The sequence below is a fragment of the Nomascus leucogenys genome, chromosome 24, assembly GCF_006542625.1.
Source record: "Nomascus leucogenys isolate Asia chromosome 24, Asia_NLE_v1, whole genome shotgun sequence".
NCBI lineage: Eukaryota > Metazoa > Chordata > Mammalia > Primates > Hylobatidae > Nomascus > Nomascus leucogenys.
This window is the reverse complement of record NC_044404.1, coordinates 21380562-21396578: the sequence shown is the minus strand read 5'-3', so window position 1 is coordinate 21396578 and position 16017 is coordinate 21380562. Positions and strand designations below refer to the sequence as shown.

The following is a 16017-nucleotide window of genomic DNA, read 5'->3' as shown; positions in this document are numbered from 1 at the left end:
ACACATGCACTCCATACTCAGCAAAGAACCTGGAAGATAGTCATTATCGTGCTGAATAAATGAATGCATGTGTGAATGAATAAATTTGTTGAGCATCAAGGAATAATAAAGAGTCAATGAATATTTATGGAGGAAAAGGTTGATTAAGAGAAACACCTGGGTTCTGGGTACCTTTTAGCCACAGGAAGGATTTTAGACAGCTGAATCGAAGTCTTGTGTTATAAGCCAGCAAATTGTAAATGGGCGGAAATCATTTCTCTGTAGGGGTCTAGTGACCGTCCAGTTCCAAACCTGTGTGGTCAGGGCCAGGGTGGGACATGTGGCCCCTGGGCCTCAAGCCCCCTTCTCTGCCCTCCCTGCTTCTTCCCTGCCTGCCCTTCACTGGCCTCTTGTCCTTAACCCCTCCAGGATCCCCCTCTGTGTGCCTGAGCGAAGCTTGTGTCTCAGTGACCAGCTCCATCTTGAGCTCCATGGACCCCACAGTGGACCCCTGCCATGACTTCTTCAACTACGCCTGTGGGGGCTGGATCAAGGCCAACCCAGTCCCTGACGGCCACTCACGCTGGGGGACTTTCAGCAACCTCTGGGAACACAACCAGGCAATCATCAAGCACCTCCTCGGTAAGCATCCAGCATGGAGACCAATAAATGGGCCACAGCGGGGAGCTGTCAGCTGGCCCAGCCAGCTTCCCAGCCGTGCCTGCTTAAAGGAGGAGCTTGGCAGAATGGGCCGGGCGTGGTGGCTCACACCTGTAATCCCAGCACTTTGAGAGGCCAAGGTGGGTGGATCACTTGAGGCCAGGAGTTCAAGACCAGCCTGGCCAACATGGCAAAACCCTGTCTCTACTAAAAATACAAAAATTAGCTAGGCATGGTGGCATGCACCTGTAGTCCCAACTACTCGGGAGGCTGAGGCAGGAGAATCGCTTGAAACTGGGAGGCAGAGGTTGCAGTGAGCCGAGATCGCGCCACTGCACTCCAACCTGGGCAAGAGAGTGAGACTCTTGTCTAAAAAGTAAGAAAAGAGGAGCCTGGCAGAATGGAAGACCATAGACTTGGGAGTAGGTGAAGCTGGGTTAGAATGTCTGCCCTCACTCATTGTATGATCCTGAGTAAGTCACATATCTCTGAACCTCAGTTTCTTCATCTGTAAAATGAGACTAGTAAGACCCAAGGTACAGAGTCGGTTTTGAGAACTAGAGAGCACATGTGTAAAGCATTAGCATGGTGTGTGTGGCATGTAGGGTGTACACAAGAACTGGTGGCTGTGGTCGTTACTTTTGTGGCTTCAAGCTTGGCGTAGCTTTTGACTAGTATTGACTGTGAGTTTTGAAAGTTGTGAGCAAAAGGGATCGAGACCAAACACACTAGATCAGACTCTAAGGTTGTGATCCAGTGAAAGTTCTAACAACAACTTATCAGAGAATTAGTTATTCAGTGTAGGCGGGAATCACCCTTAGCCTCACGGTGATCAGGCTTGCACGATAAGCCGTCTGGTCAGAGTTCTCTTTGCACTTCACTAGGCCTTGGGCACCTGTAGTTCACCCGTGTTGATGGTTTTGTCCTCAGATTAGAGCTCCACGTTGTCTTGTTTGCAGCTGTATCCTTAGTTAATGTTTGTTGAATTCCCATCTGCCCACTGGGCTCCTCCTCCAGTGTGAAATCACGACACCTGTGCTGTACCATAAAGCTGCCAACCTTAACCCTCCCACAGCTGGGACCATGGCTGTCTCCCTCTCCTGCTGTCCCCTGCTCCATCCTGGGACCCTAAATGCTGGGAGAGGCTGCATTCTGAAAAGCCAATCAATTTAGCCATCAACAACGGAACCTAGATCCAACAAATACTGATTGTTATAAAAAACTTTAAGATATTCAAAGGTAGGTACAATAGAAGATACCCAAAAGGGGACAGATCTTCTTAAAGGGACAGAAATCTTAAGAGATAGGAAATGATTCTAAATGGACAATTATCAATTTAAGGCAACTGAGTCTTTTAGATTACAGGGAAAGTAGGCAAACCATGTGAAGGAGACCTTTCCTTTCTTTCCTGCCCCAGCCCCACAGGGCAGAGCCACCACTAGGTAAAACACCCCCACCCTTTCTCCTGGCCTCGGACAGCTCCTGAAGCAGCAGTAGCAGCAGCTGCCTTCGGCCTAACTTCCTGAGGATGAGCAAGGTGGTGTGTATGGAGGTGGGGTTGAAGCTCAGTAAGTCCGAAGCAGCAAAGCCCCAGTCTGAGATGTCCCTCTGCCTGCCTTATGCCACCAAAGTGCCTTTGAAAGGGGACGCAGCTTTTCATTTTAGAACCAGACGCTTAAAAGGCAAATATGTCTGTCATTGCAAGACTGGAACTCAAGGACGTCCCTTCTCCAGTGCCTAACATCACAGCTGGAGGCTTGGCAGGGCCCATAGTCCAGGTAGTATAACAAGGTGGGTCAGTTCCTCTGCTTCAGACTCACCAGGACCTGGGTTCGAATCCGGACTCTGCCACTTACTATGAGGTCTTGGGTCAATTACATCACCTCCTTGGCTTGTTTTCTCATGAGTACAGTGGGAACCATGCCTCCTCTGAATTTTGAAAATTAAATGGGAAATACATTTAAATGTATATAAACCATGCCTAGGCCTGGCATGTTGTGGTGGCTGCTGTTTGTATTGATGTGACTGTTATGATTCACCCTTGACCTTTGCACAGCATTTGACAGGTTACAGAGCTGTTTTGTAGACACCATCCCATTTCATCCTGCAGGGTGGAAGCTGGGAAGGTGTTGTTCACTCCACTGGTAGATGAGGAAAGCGAGATCTGGAGAGGTCCTCATGATAGGCTAGTGAGCGGCAGAGCTGAGACTTTCCTGATGCCTGGTTGTGTGTCCTTTTCCCTGTCCCACGCCACCTCCTTCAGGTACAAGGGACAGACATAGCCCCCTTTCCGCAGTGCCTGCAAGAACCTGCAAGGGGCGCAGAGCCTGAGGGCCTGAAGGAAGGAGAGACACGGATGTCCGTCACGTGCTGTGCACTGTACCAGGCTCTTTAGAGCCATTGCTTCCTTAATCCTCACAACCCCAGACTTCGGAATTGTTGTTCCCATTTTATAGATGCAGAAACTGAGGCTCCCAGAAGTTAAGTGACTTTGTCAAGGACATACCACCAGTCCAAAATGGTGAGAGGCTCCCTCTCTGGGGAGCAGTTAGCATTTAGAGGGGATGGGGCAGGACAGCGGACAGGCCCTCTCGCTTCCCATTGAGGCCCAGAATGGGCTCTTGTGCATCGTGTGGGTTCTGATCTGACTGGTTTTGGGGCTAGTTCTCATAGGGAGAACCTTAGGTCTGGGCCAAGATTGAGTCCATCCCCAGTGTTCCTGAGGATCAAGCCATGGGTGGGGAGCTGCATCGAACGGGCCATGGAACAACCCAGAATCATGCATTCAACCCTGACCCTGAGGCCAGGGTCTGGTGATACTAGGAGGCCAGACCGCAGAGTTTTAAAGTCAAGCAGTCCTAGTGTGCTAGCTGCTTATCACCCGTGTGGCCTTGGACAAGTGACCTGGCTTCTCTCCCACTTAGTTTCTGCCTCCTAACACATACAGTTACTGTGAGTATTGACTTACCTGGGATGGTTCAAAGTGCTCAGCACCGGAATACACTGGAATACTAGCCTGGCACCTGGTAGGTGCTCAGCAAAGCACAGCTGCCCTCCTTGGTGGTATTAGGGGAGTTCCAACCCAGACTTCTTGCAAACAAGCTGTATGACTGCAGAGAGGTCACCCAGATTTTTAGGTCCTCGGCTCATCACCTATAAAGTGGGAACTAACTGAAACTCAGCTCATTAGTAGGGATGCTCTAAGGGTTAATTGGGTGGGCAAAGAACAGAGTCATTCTTGCTTATTTATTAGAGAAGCACTGGTGTGTGGACCCAGTTATCAGGAAGGAGGTGCAGAGTACAGCTATGACACACTGAGTATCTCACTTGTATTATTTCATTGAATTCTCATAGTAAACTCATGGAGTAGGCTGTATTTGCCCATTTTACAGATGAGACTCATGAATACGAAGGAAATGTATTTCCTAGGAAATGGTGAGGCTGGGATTAGACCCCGAGCTGTGGGGCGTCAAAGCCTGTATTCTTTCTCTACTCACTCCACTGTCAGATTCAGCAGGGAGAGGCCCTGGGTTGGCACTGCTGGCCGGGAGAGCAGCTGAGAAGTGTGGTTCGCCTGCCTCCTTTCCCCAGCGGCTGCTTCACTGAGCTCTCAGCCCAGGCCAGCCAAGCCCCCGTCTGTCCAGTGAACACAGGAGCTGGGGTCACCCCCATGTCATACTGACTAGGGGCTTCCCCAGAAGGCATATCCTGGGGTCCTCTCCCTCAGGGCTCACTCCTCGGAACTAGTCTGGAAACGGCCCCTCACCTGTGGGCTTGATACCTGGGACTTTGATACATGGAAACTCCTCAAGAGGCAGATGGCAGGTGAGTGGGTGACAAAAAAATGCAGGAGTGTGGGCCAGTGCATTCTTGGGCTTAAGGCCAGGCTGGGTTCAGCGTCTCCAAGACAAAGGGGTCAGCCAGCAGGCCTCAGAAGGGAGCCAGAGCCGATGGGCACGGGAACAAGCCGGAGGTGCCCAGGCCACTCCGACCTGCTGAGGGGAGGGCTTCCCTCTAGGCAGAGAGGGGAGAAGGGACATTTAGAGTGCCAGTGTGGATTGTGTCAGCCGGTCCGTCAGGATAGCTATCACCATCTGCTTGTGTGACCTTGGGCAAGCCATGCATTTCTCTGCCAGGTGAATTCATGCTAGCTTCCTCAGAGGCAGTCCAGGCAGTTCTGTAGCAGGTGGGCCGAACTAGGCCAGGTGCCACCGTGGCATGACCTGGCAGTCTGCCAGCTGGGGATGCTGACCTCAGCTGCAGGACACACAGATGCCTCGCACCTCACTCTGCCACTCCCCCAAGTGGCCAGCGTGGGCTGTCCTCATAGGTTTTGGGGAGATGAGAGTAGGTGGCCTCACTTCATCAGAGGAAGGAAGCAGCCAGGCCCTTCAGCCCTTAGAGTTGGCCCTGCCTTGGGTTTTCCAACTGTGCTTGTAGCTTGTATTATTCCACCAGCTAGAGTGCCTACACCACCCCCTCCAAAGCCTCCAAGACTTTTCTCAAACCTGCTGCCTCCATTGTCTTCCGTGGCTACCAAAGGGCCTCTCTAGGCTTGAGCTACAATTACACTGTGTGCCCCTGTCCTGTTTGCTTTATTGTATTTTATACTATAAGATGAATGCATACCAAAAAATCAATGCATGCTCATTATGACAATTCAAGCAACACAGATTCCATAAAGAAAAAACTAGCAGTCTGCCTTCCGGTCTCCCTGGGAGAAAGACACACAATACTCCAAAAGCGTTAAATGTGGCCATGTCGGTGATGTGGCAGTTAATCATGTCACCCTGTGACATCGCTTGTATTTTTATTTTGACATATTTTCCCAATACCTGCTGTCTAATTGAGTTTCATCTTCCTGCACATATTGGAAGGAAGCCATCTGTGGACAGGATCTATATCATGAATGCTTTCTATCTAGTATGGTGTCTACAGGAGTAGGTGCTGCCTTCCTGTTTGGGGAATGGTTACGTGGATTGATTGATTCTTAGGCTGTTTGTGCTATTGTAACAAAATACCACAGACTGGATGATATGGTTTGGCTGTGTCCCCACCCAAATCTCATCCTGAATTGTAGCTCCCTCAATCGCCACATTTTGTGGCAAGAACCCAGTGGGAGGTCATTGAATCATGGGGGCGGCTCTTTCCCGTGCTGTTCTTGTGATAGTGAATAAGTCTCACAAGATCTGACAGTTTTAAAACGGGAGTTCCCCTGCACAGCCTCTCTCTCTCTCTTTGCCTGTCGCCATCCATGTAAGACGTGACTTGCTCCTCCTTGCCTTCCACCATGATGGTGAGGCCTCCCCAGCCACGTGGAACTGTAAGTCTATTAAACTTCTTTCTTTTGTAAATTGCCCAGTCTTGGGTATGTCTGTATCAGCAGCGTGAAAACAGACTAATACACTGGATAATTTATAAACAACAGAAACTTATTTCCCACTGTTGTGGACGCTGTGAAGTCCAAGATCAAGGCACGGGCTCGTTCAGTGTCTCTGTTAAGGGTTGCTCTCTGCTTCCAAGATGGCAGCATGAACTGTGTCTTCACATGGCATATGGGACTGAAGAGGGGGGACCTGGCCCCCTCAAGCCCTTTTATAAGACACTAATCCATTCATAGGGCAGAGCTCTCATGGCCTCATCACTTCCTAAAGGCCCCACCTCTTAAAACTGCTCCTTAAGTATTAAGTTTCAACATGAATTTTGGAGGGGACACAGACATTCAAATTATAGCATTGACTCAACGATGCGAGGATGGGAGGGAGTGTCCAGGGCTTCTTAGGGCCAGCTGGGCTGCTTCAGGTTCACCTCCGGTTTTCTGAGCCAACCTGCAGGAAAGGACAGGGAAGCAGAAAAGGCTTAGGCTCCAGTCCTGGCCGCGGCCACTTTTGCGATGTTGGACGAGTTACCCAACCTTTTACTTGTAAATGGAGTGTGATAACAGCCACTGTGGAATCATCAGGACAATATGCACACACAGCCATGCCTATGCCCATCTACAGAGGAAGCAGTTCACTTTCTCAGGAAGGCTTAGAAGTCCAGCATGCTACCCACTAGCTCTGTCTTGATAGGCCAGTTTCTTCACCCACCTGGACCTCATTTTCCTTGTCTCTGAAATGGTATGGTGATATCCGCCTCAGGGGACCAGGGTGAGGTTGCGACAGCAGCACAGCTGTGGACGGTGGTGGTGGTGGAATTATTTTTGTTCTGTAGAGCAAGGCGTCTCCTTTATCAGCACCCCTTCCCCCCAGCACAGGATGGGGCTCCTGAGGCCTGCGACTGTCTGAATGGAGTCTGGTTTTATCTAAAACAAACACTGGTCCTGCCCTAGTGTGGAGTCAGGGCCCCACAGGCTCCTGGCCAGATGGTCCCACTGCATCAAGGGAGGCCGCATGATTCCCAGACACCCCTATCCCCGCAGCATGTGGGGGATTCCCAGACACCCCTATCCCAGCAGCGTGTGGGGGATTCCCAGACACCCCTATCATACCCCACAGCTCTGCCTGCCTGGGCGTTCATTTCCTCCCTGAGGAGTGATGTGGAGAGGGCATTCCAATGAAAACTCCCAGAGGAAGAAGTGGCCGATGAAATGGTGCTCTGTCTTCCTCTCTGGGACTTTGGGGTAGGGACTGAGGAAGCTTCTGGAACTCAGGGCCCCTGGAAGGAAGTACCCAGGCAGTGTGGAGCTCTGTTGTCTGGCCCTAGGCTGCCAAAAGATCTTCATAGCACTGGGGCCGCGGAAGTGCCACCGTTTCCAAAATGTGTCCCCAGCACAGTGCCGGGAGCCACACTGTTGGGTGTTGGCTTCTTCTTTGCCTCCATGAAATCTGGGAAGTAAACATGAGCCAGGGGTGTCTTAAAGGAGACCAGAGCATCAAGCTCTGGTCTTGTTGAACTCACAGTGACAGCCCCAAAAGGGGATGGGGCCAGCCTGGGGCTAGTCTGAAAAAAGATACCGAGACAAGAGCACCCCTTGAGAGGCAGGGTTGGGGGCCTGAACGAGGGGCTATGGAGGGTTGGCACAGTCCTGGAGACTTTTTTCTTACTCAGAAAAAGGTCTGTGCCTGATTTCACTTTGTTTTTTTTGTTTTGTTTTGTCTTGTTTGAGACTAAGTCTCGATCTGTCGCCCAGGCTGGAGTACAGTGGCGCAATCTCGGCTCACTGCAACCTCCGCCATCTGGGTTCAAGCGATTCTTGTGCCTCAGCCTGCCGAGTAGCTGGAACTACAAGCACCCGCCACCACACCCGGATACTTTTTGTATTTTTAGTAGAGACAGGGTTTCACCATGTTGGCCAGGCTGGACTCAAACTCCTGACCTCAAGTGATCTGCCCACCTCGGCCTCCCAAAGTGCTGAGATTACAGGCATGAGCCACTCATTTCACTTTGAAGCCCAGTCACTTCCCGCAGGCTAGAGTGCTATCTTTCTCTGTCATTCATTCCTTTATTCACTCACCGATTATGCATCAGACACTTTCTGCGTGCCAGGCATTGCTCGGGGCTGGGGATTATGTAGGAATAAGACAGTCTTTTCTTTTGGAAGTTACATTCCAGCAGGGAAGACAGACAGTAAACAAATAAATGACTAAATACATGATAGGATTGTAAAGAGAAGGGCTCAAAAACATCAAGTAGGGCATGGGGCCAGAGAGGGAAGAGGTCATCGTAGCTGCAGCGATCAGGAAGGGATGGGCTTTCTCAGGAGGGATGTCTGAGCAGACGCTTGAGTTAAGGAGAGAAGAGACCAGCCAGCCATGGGGAGAGAGTGTGGGGCAGGAGCTGGAGACAGGTGGGAGCGCAGACCCCGTCACCCAGGGTGGCGTTTCTCAACCTGCAGTTATCATTACCCCTCCATGAAATGTTAATGCCATAGGTACTCTGGATGTCTGTTGCTATTCTTGGTCTGTATACACAGAGTAAAAAGAGTAAGATGCTTTGTCCTGCAAGAATAAATTCCTGGGGGCAGTATCGCCCCTGTTGGGGATGCATGATATAGAGTCTTCTGGCCAATTTAAGGAATTGGGGCTGGGTGCGGCGGCTGATGCCTGTAATCCCAGCACTTTGGGAGGCCGAGACAGGCAGATCACCTGAGGTCAGGAGTTTGACAACAGCCTGGCCAACACAGTGAAACCCTGTCTCTACTAAAAATACAAAAATTAGCCAGGCGTGATGGAGGATGCCTGTAATCCCAGCTACTCGGGAGGCTGAGGCGGTAGAATCACTTGAACCCAGGAGATGGAGGTTGCAGTGAGCCAAGATCGTGCCACTGCACTCCAGCCTGGGTGACAGAGCGAGACTCTGTGTCAAAAAAAAAAAAAAAAAAAAAGGAATGGGTATATTCCAGTGCCTATTTGGACTAAAAGGAGTTCAAGACAAGACACCCTACAGACTCCCCAGACCAGGGCTCTCCTTGGGTGTCTCATAGAGGCCTCAAACTTTGAGTGTCTGGAGCTGAGCTTTAGGCAGTAGCTGTGTGCACTGAAGCTCCTTCCTAAGCCTGCCCCTCATCGTCAGGCTGCGGTTCCCCAGTGTCAGCAGCTTCTCGCTCAGGCCAAAGAAACTTGGCTGCATTCTTGGCTCTCCTTTCTCTCATGTTCCAAATACTTCTCGCCCCCTTCTCTGCCGCCATCCTGGCCAAGCGCCCACCTTCACTCACCTGGTCCCCTGCAGCAGCCTCCCGCCTGGCAGCCTCACTTGGGCTCTTGTTCCCTGGAGCCTGCAGGATAGTAGGTGCCCCCTGAGTGAGGAGGAGAAAGAAGAGGTGGGAGAGTGTGCTGTGGGTTGTCCCCGTGGGCTCCTGGAATGGGGAGGAAGAGGAACCATACCTTCTACCAGAGCTCCTGCCCCAGCCAGCATCGGCAGTGGGGATACTGATGACACACATGGAGGGGTCATGAACACCAACTCCTGGCGGGGCCCCCTCATGCTGTCCACTCCTGCCCCACCTGCCTGATTTCCTTTTAAAGAAAGGAAATCTTGGCCAGGCGTGGTGGCTCACACCTGTAATCCCAGCATTTAGGGAGGCCGAGGTGGGCGGATCACAGGTCAAGAGATTGAGACCATCCTGGCCAACATGGTGAAACCCCATCTCTACTAAAAATACAAAAATTAGCTGGGTGTGGTGGCACACACCTGTAGTCCCAGCTACTCGGGAGGCTGAAGCAGGAGAATCACTTGAACCCAGGAGGTGGAGGTTGCAGTGAGCCCAGATCGTGCCATGGCACTCTAGCCTGGGAGGCAGAGAGAGACTTCGTCTCAAAAAAAAAAAAAAAAAAAAGGAAAAGGAAAAAGCAAAATAAAAAACAGAAACCTTAGGTGGGCACCTGGCCTCATCACCCTCTCATCTTCCAGGTATGGTGTCCTTCCTCTCCAGAAAGGGACACTGGGTTCTGTTCTTGCAGCCACCACCTGTTGCTAGGGGCCTGCTAGGTCCCTGTCCAGGGCTGGTTCTGGGGCTGCAGGGACCACTAAGACATGGAATGGTGGAGGGGCAGCCCGTGCACAGCCCCTGCTTCTACTCCACATTGAGTTCATCCTTCAGCCCAAAGCTCAAACGAAGCTTCCCCGGGGCCTTGCTTGGCTTCCCTGGTCTCCTGCTGCCCTCCCCCTCACGGCGTCTGGGATGTTCTCACGGCGTTCACCCCATGCGTAATCAGATGCTCCTGCAAGTCCTTGGCTGCCGTTTGCCTCACTCACCACGCTACATGCCTCACATGGACAGGCCTCCAGTTATGTTGCCCACTGTCCCCCACACCCAGCCTGGCGGCTGCCAGGCAAAAGGAACTTTGTAAACAACGTGGGAAAGCAAGTGAGCGTGGCACCCAGGTGGTGGGGGCCAAAGGAATGGAGTTTGGACCTGGCCTGGGGCAGCCTCTCAGCGAAGGAGCAAGGGAGGCTGTGTCTGAAGGAGGCACTCCTCCCTCCCGATGATAATTCGGGGCTTGCGGACAGGTGTTAGGGAAGATGGCCTCGGAACTCGCTGTGATTAGCACAGCCAGGCTGCTCCTGGGAGCCTTTCTTTAGGCCTTTTATCTTGGTGGCCTTATGGGAGGGAGATGCCAGGCTCACTCATGGGCCAGAGCACACAGAATGCCTTCCCCATTGCTGGCCCTGGCATTTCAGGGCTTTGGCCGGAGCCAGATGTGGAGGGTGAGACGCTGCATTTGAGGCCTGGGGAGCAATGACGATTCTCCTGCTTTTTCTTCCAAGAGGTTCATTGGGAGCGTTGCCATACGAACGAGGCCCCTGGGAGGGGCGAGACACTCCCCTTTTGCTCTCTGTGGTCCTCTGTATCCCAGCTTCCCCATTTCCGCCCTCCTCTCACAGAGTCCTCTTCTCAGAGCTGCCGTGGTGCCTGGGGGACACGCAGGTGTTTCCAGCACTTGCCAACACAGTAGCCCGTGCTCTCCAGGGCTGTATGAACCCTCCATAGCCCCTCATTCAGGCCCCTGACCCTGTCTCTCAAGGGGCTCTCTTGTGTCTGCCTTCAGACTAGCCCCAGCTGGTCCCGTCCCCCTTTCAGGGCCATCACCCTGACGTCAGCAAGACCGGGGCTCGATGCTGTGATCAGTGAAAGCCATGGTGCTATTTATGGTGAGGATTGGGGGGCAGGGAGTTCTCGGGGTGAGGCTGCGAAAGCTGATGAAAGACTGATCAGGAAGTGACTCATGTCCTTTGCTCCAAGTGACTGCACCAGACAGCTTTCTTTTCTCCAAGCAGCCCGCCTGCCCTTTCAGGCATCCCTGCTTGTCCCCACACCGTCTTGTCCTGCTCCACGCAACCCAGTGGCCTCTCCCCTCCCTTCCACCTGGTGAACGACTTCAACTTTCAGAACCAGCTCAAATGGAACACCCTCTGGAGACCCGCTTCTCCCCACCCCTCCGAAGGGGGTGAATTTTCTCTGTGTTCCATAGCCACGTGCGTTGTTCACAGCACTGTCATGTCTTGCGGTCATTTCTTTGAGTTTCTGCTGGGTGCCAGGCATAGGGCCGGGCTCTGAATTTTATAGGCATAAATAAGACCCGCTTTCTGTCCCAAGGAGCTCACGGTCTAATGGTGGACACAGGTATGCAGAGCGGTGAGGGCCTTTGGGAATGAACATCTTAGGAGAGGCTTCATCAAAAACATGTCCCCATAGAGGCCTTGAGGTTGAGTAGGATTTTAACAGGGTCCCATGCAGAAGCTCCTTGGGGACAGGGATGTTTTCTTTTGTGTCCCACAGCTTGCACAGGGCCTAGCATAGAGTAAGCATCTAGTATCTGGTCAGCAGGTAGAGGGATACAGTTCTGCCAGGAAAGTCTTTGCGATGGAGCTTGGGTTTGAGGGATCTTTGAAGGAGGCAAAGGAAGGGGCTTCAGGGCCAGAGAGAAATGAACATGAAGTGAGGGAATGTGGCTGGAGCAGTGAGGAGTTTCCCAGAGGAGGCAAGAGGGACAGATGGAATTGAGGGGGTTGGAGAATCGGACATGACCTGGAGCAGGGCTCTGAGAAGAAGGCTCAGGCACAGATCCCCAGTAAATAGTGGGTCCCTTGTGGACCTGAGCGGCAGGAAGCGGTCATCTTCACCAGGTGCACCCACCGGAGCATTGCCTTCAGCAGGTGGCATCTGGACCAGGGCACTGAGGTGAGGGAGAAGGGAACGGAATCTCCGGGTGTGTGGGGTGAGGTCTGAGAAGCCACTGCAAGAGGGAGATGCTACTTGCTGGAGTTGGCAAGAGCGGTGGAAAACGGCCCCAGGAGTTGGCTGTAAGCCTGGTGAACGTGCCCAGCCCCTCCAAAGAGGAAGCAAAAAGTAAATTCATAATGAAAGAGCCTTTTGAGTTTCCATCCAACTTCAGTCTTTATCACAAGAAAGATCATCTGGTATCTGAAAACCAAGACGGGCCTCTGTCCCATGCACCAGGCAGGGGTGTTCGTACCACACATTATCCGCAGGGGGAGCACACTGTCCTGCTGGTGGGCACGTGCGGTCAACCCGGGGACACGTCTGTGAACCCAACCGGCAGAGGGAGAGAAACGTGGTAGATTCTTTTTTGCAGTCAGCAAAATTTCGGGAGCGTCTTCAGCTTGCCAGGCTCTGCCCAGGGGCCCTCACGTACCCATGGTGACGGCATTCCTCACTGCCACTCCGACAGGCAGATGTCAGAGCTCCTTTGCAGCTGAGAACACCAAGGCTCCGAAAAGAGGGACTGCCCCAAAGCCATCCAATGGGCAAGTGGGGCCACATTGCAAACTCCGCTGTCTGTTGTTCCAGAAAACTCCACGGCCAGCGTGAGCGAGGCAGAGAGAAAGGCACAAGTATACTACCGTGCGTGCATGAACGAGACCAGGATCGAGGAGCTCAGGGCCAAACCTCTAATGGAGTTGATTGAGAGGGTGAGTGCCTCGGGCTTTCCCTCCCCGAGCCCTGGCCCATGCCACCTGCCCGCCCCCTGGCTTCCACTCCAGCGCTCTGGTATCACTGGCCCACCTCATACCTCCAGCCGGTAGCACCGAGAGAAAGCCAGAAAGAGAGCGAGTGTGCGAGAGCGCATGTGAGTGTGAGCACATTGCGTAGCTGCGTGGGTGGGATGTCTGCGCATGTGTTTGTGTGAGGGTGTGTGTCAGCATCTGTTGTAGATGTCTGTCATCTGTCTGTGTGTCTCTCTGTGCATCTGTGTGTGGGACGGGGGCCATGTTTAGAGGGAAAATATTCCTCCACGTTGCTGCTGCTTTTTCCTCAGGGGTTATGTTTGTGTGTGTGGAGGGGTGTGTGCCTGTTCCAGAAAGACCCACAGAGAGTCTTGGCCCAGAGCCCTCCCTGTGAGTGGGGACCCAGGCCACTCTCCTATAGCTGCTTACTCCTGAGCAGGGGAAGACATCTTTCCTGCTTTCTTGGGCACTTCCCAGACTCCGAGGCTTCCTGGTACAGACAGAAGGTGTCTGTGGATGTTTTCTGCCTGCCTCGTGTTCCCTGGACAGCCCTGCCTCTTAGCTTGGCTCCGGGAAAGCATTGCATAGGGTTGTGCATAGGGTTGGTGGCTGCACGCGCTGGGGACTGTGCTAGTCCCCTCCTCTCTGGACAGGTCCCATGTGCCAAACCAGGGAAGACCAGGGAGATTTTTTTAAATCCCAACTTTCTCAGGAGGCTGAGGCAGGAGGATCGCTTGAAGCCAGGAGTTTAAGACCAGCCTGGGCAACATAGCAAGACCCCATCTCCCCCCAAAAATTTAAAAATTAGCCAGGTGTGGTGATACATACCTGTAGTCATAGCTACTTAGGAGGATGAGGTGAGAGGATCGCCTGAGCCCAGGAGGTGGAGGCTGCAGTGAGTTGTGATGGCCCCACTGCACTTCAGCCTGGGAAACAGAGCAAGACTCCATCTCAAAAAAAATTTTTTTTTTAATCCCAACTTTGAGACCAAAGTAGACCGTAATTTACCAAACTTGTTAAACATGTGGAGCCTTTCTTATCCCAGAGGCACAATTGAATTTATGTTTTGATATAATCACATTCACACAATTCATTATCCAAAATATAAACCGTGAACCAGGAAAAGTCTCTTTCCCATTCTCATCCCAGCCACCTAGGGAGCGGCTGGATTCATGCCTGGCTTGTCTAGGATAAGCCTTTGCTGCATCCGTGGGTCTCCAGCTCATGGGTCGGAAACCCCCGATGAAGACCAATCCTTTCCTTTGCTCTTGAGGCTCAGAGAGGTCAGGTGACTGCTCCAGGGTCACAGAGCAAGTCAGCTGCAGAACCAGAATTCACATCTGGGTCTCCCTGCCACCTCATCACCTCCCTGCCTGCTCTCCCTCCCCACAGCTCGGGGGCTGGAACATCACAGGTCCCTGGGCCAAGGACAACTTCCAGGACACTCTGCAGGTGGTCACCGCCCACTACCGCACCTCACCCTTCTTCTCTGTCTACGTCAGTGCCGATTCCAAGAACTCCAACAGCAACGTGATCCAGGTGAGCTAGCTTGAACCTGCGGCGGTCGAGGGGGCGGGCACGACCTCTTCCTGTTTCGAGTTTAGCAGGCCCTGGGGTGGGAGAGAGGCTTGCCCCGGGTGGGACGGCAGTCTTCTAGTTTCTGATCCTGGGTTATTTCCAGAGGCCCCATTGGTGAGATCTTTGCAGGCTGCCGGCCTTGCGTAGCTGAGCACTGCATACAGGTGAACCTTTGGGTGCTGATGGGTTTCCGTGGGCCCCAAGAGTGACGTCAACTCCTGGACACAGCTGAACCCACATCCTGGTTTCCCCCTCCTTAGCGTCTGCTCTTTGTAACTCTTCCTGGAATGGTTTTGAATCCATCTCTCCCTGTCAGAGCACGCCCTAGACAGAGGCTCAGCCTGCCCAGGGGAGCTCCAGCACTGGTCTGCCCCAACCTCCAATGCAGAAGTGAGAAACCCAGGCTGGGGGTCCTAAAGACTGAGTTCCCAGCCCATCTCTACCATTCACTAACTGTGTGACCTTGGGCAAGCGCCTCAACCTCTCAGAGCTACAGTTACCTTATAAATCAAATGGATTGCAATAACACCTATCCTAGGTATGCCAAGATGTGGCCATGGGCGCCGATAGTAGCAAGCAGAATTTGACCCTCCCCTCCTGCTTGGTAGGCACTTGACCAGCACTGTCTTCTTGAATCCCCATTCCAGCTCTGAAGGTTAGGTTTTATTTTCCCTATTTTCCTGATAAGAAACCTGAGAATCAGAAAGGTTCAGTAACTTGGCCAAGATCACACAGCTTTTGAGTGACTCTTAACCACCTGGAAACTGTTGGGGAAATAGAGGCGCTTTGCCGAGGCAAGGAGATGTTTAAAAAGGAGGGTGGCTCTGTCCAGCCCTTCCAAGGAGCCCAGGAGCCCTGCGGGGGGCCGCGTGGACAGGCAGGAATGTGTCATCCCATCCCTGAGTGGGCTTCTCAGTGACTGTAGCCAGCAGTCCTGCTTCTGCAAGGGCCTGAGCTGGGTCTCTGCTGCCACGTGCCAGCCATTCCCAGGGCAGGAGGCCATGCAGTGGACACACGCATTGCAACACGAATTCCCTCTCATGCCTGCTTCTCTTGCCAGGTGGACCAGTCTGGCCTGGGCTTGCCCTCGAGAGACTATTACCTGAACAAAACTGAAAACGAGAAGGTAAGCGTACCTCTCCCCTCCCCAGCCTGCCTCCCAGGATGGTTCTTCCTGCTCAGTGTCCACACCCACACCTGTGCAGGTCTTTGAAGCTAGGGGAGCCCAGGGGTGTCAGTGACCTGATGGGTGAAACAGGCAGACCCTCCAGGGGAGGGACACCCCTAGGCTGGCTGTGTCACTCAGGCATCATGGACACAAGGGGCAAGAGACAGGTATCATTTGTCCTGGTTCTAGAGAGAGGCAGAGGCAGCAATAACAGCTACCAC

At 52.7% G+C, this 16017-nt stretch overlaps 1 protein-coding gene across 2 annotated transcripts in view; it reads left to right on the top strand.

The window, feature by feature from the left end:
- ECE1 (endothelin converting enzyme 1) overlaps positions 1-16017 on the top strand; it is a 127456-nt gene that overhangs the window by 70221 nt on the left and 41218 nt on the right. For both annotated transcript variants that reach the window (XM_030805165.1, XM_030805166.1), the window contains exons 4-7: positions 409-621; positions 12893-13014; positions 14443-14589; positions 15689-15754. In XM_030805165.1, coding sequence (XP_030661025.1) covers positions 409-621; positions 12893-13014; positions 14443-14589; positions 15689-15754 — 548 coding nt within the window. The remainder of the gene's footprint in view (positions 1-408; positions 622-12892; positions 13015-14442; positions 14590-15688; positions 15755-16017) is intronic.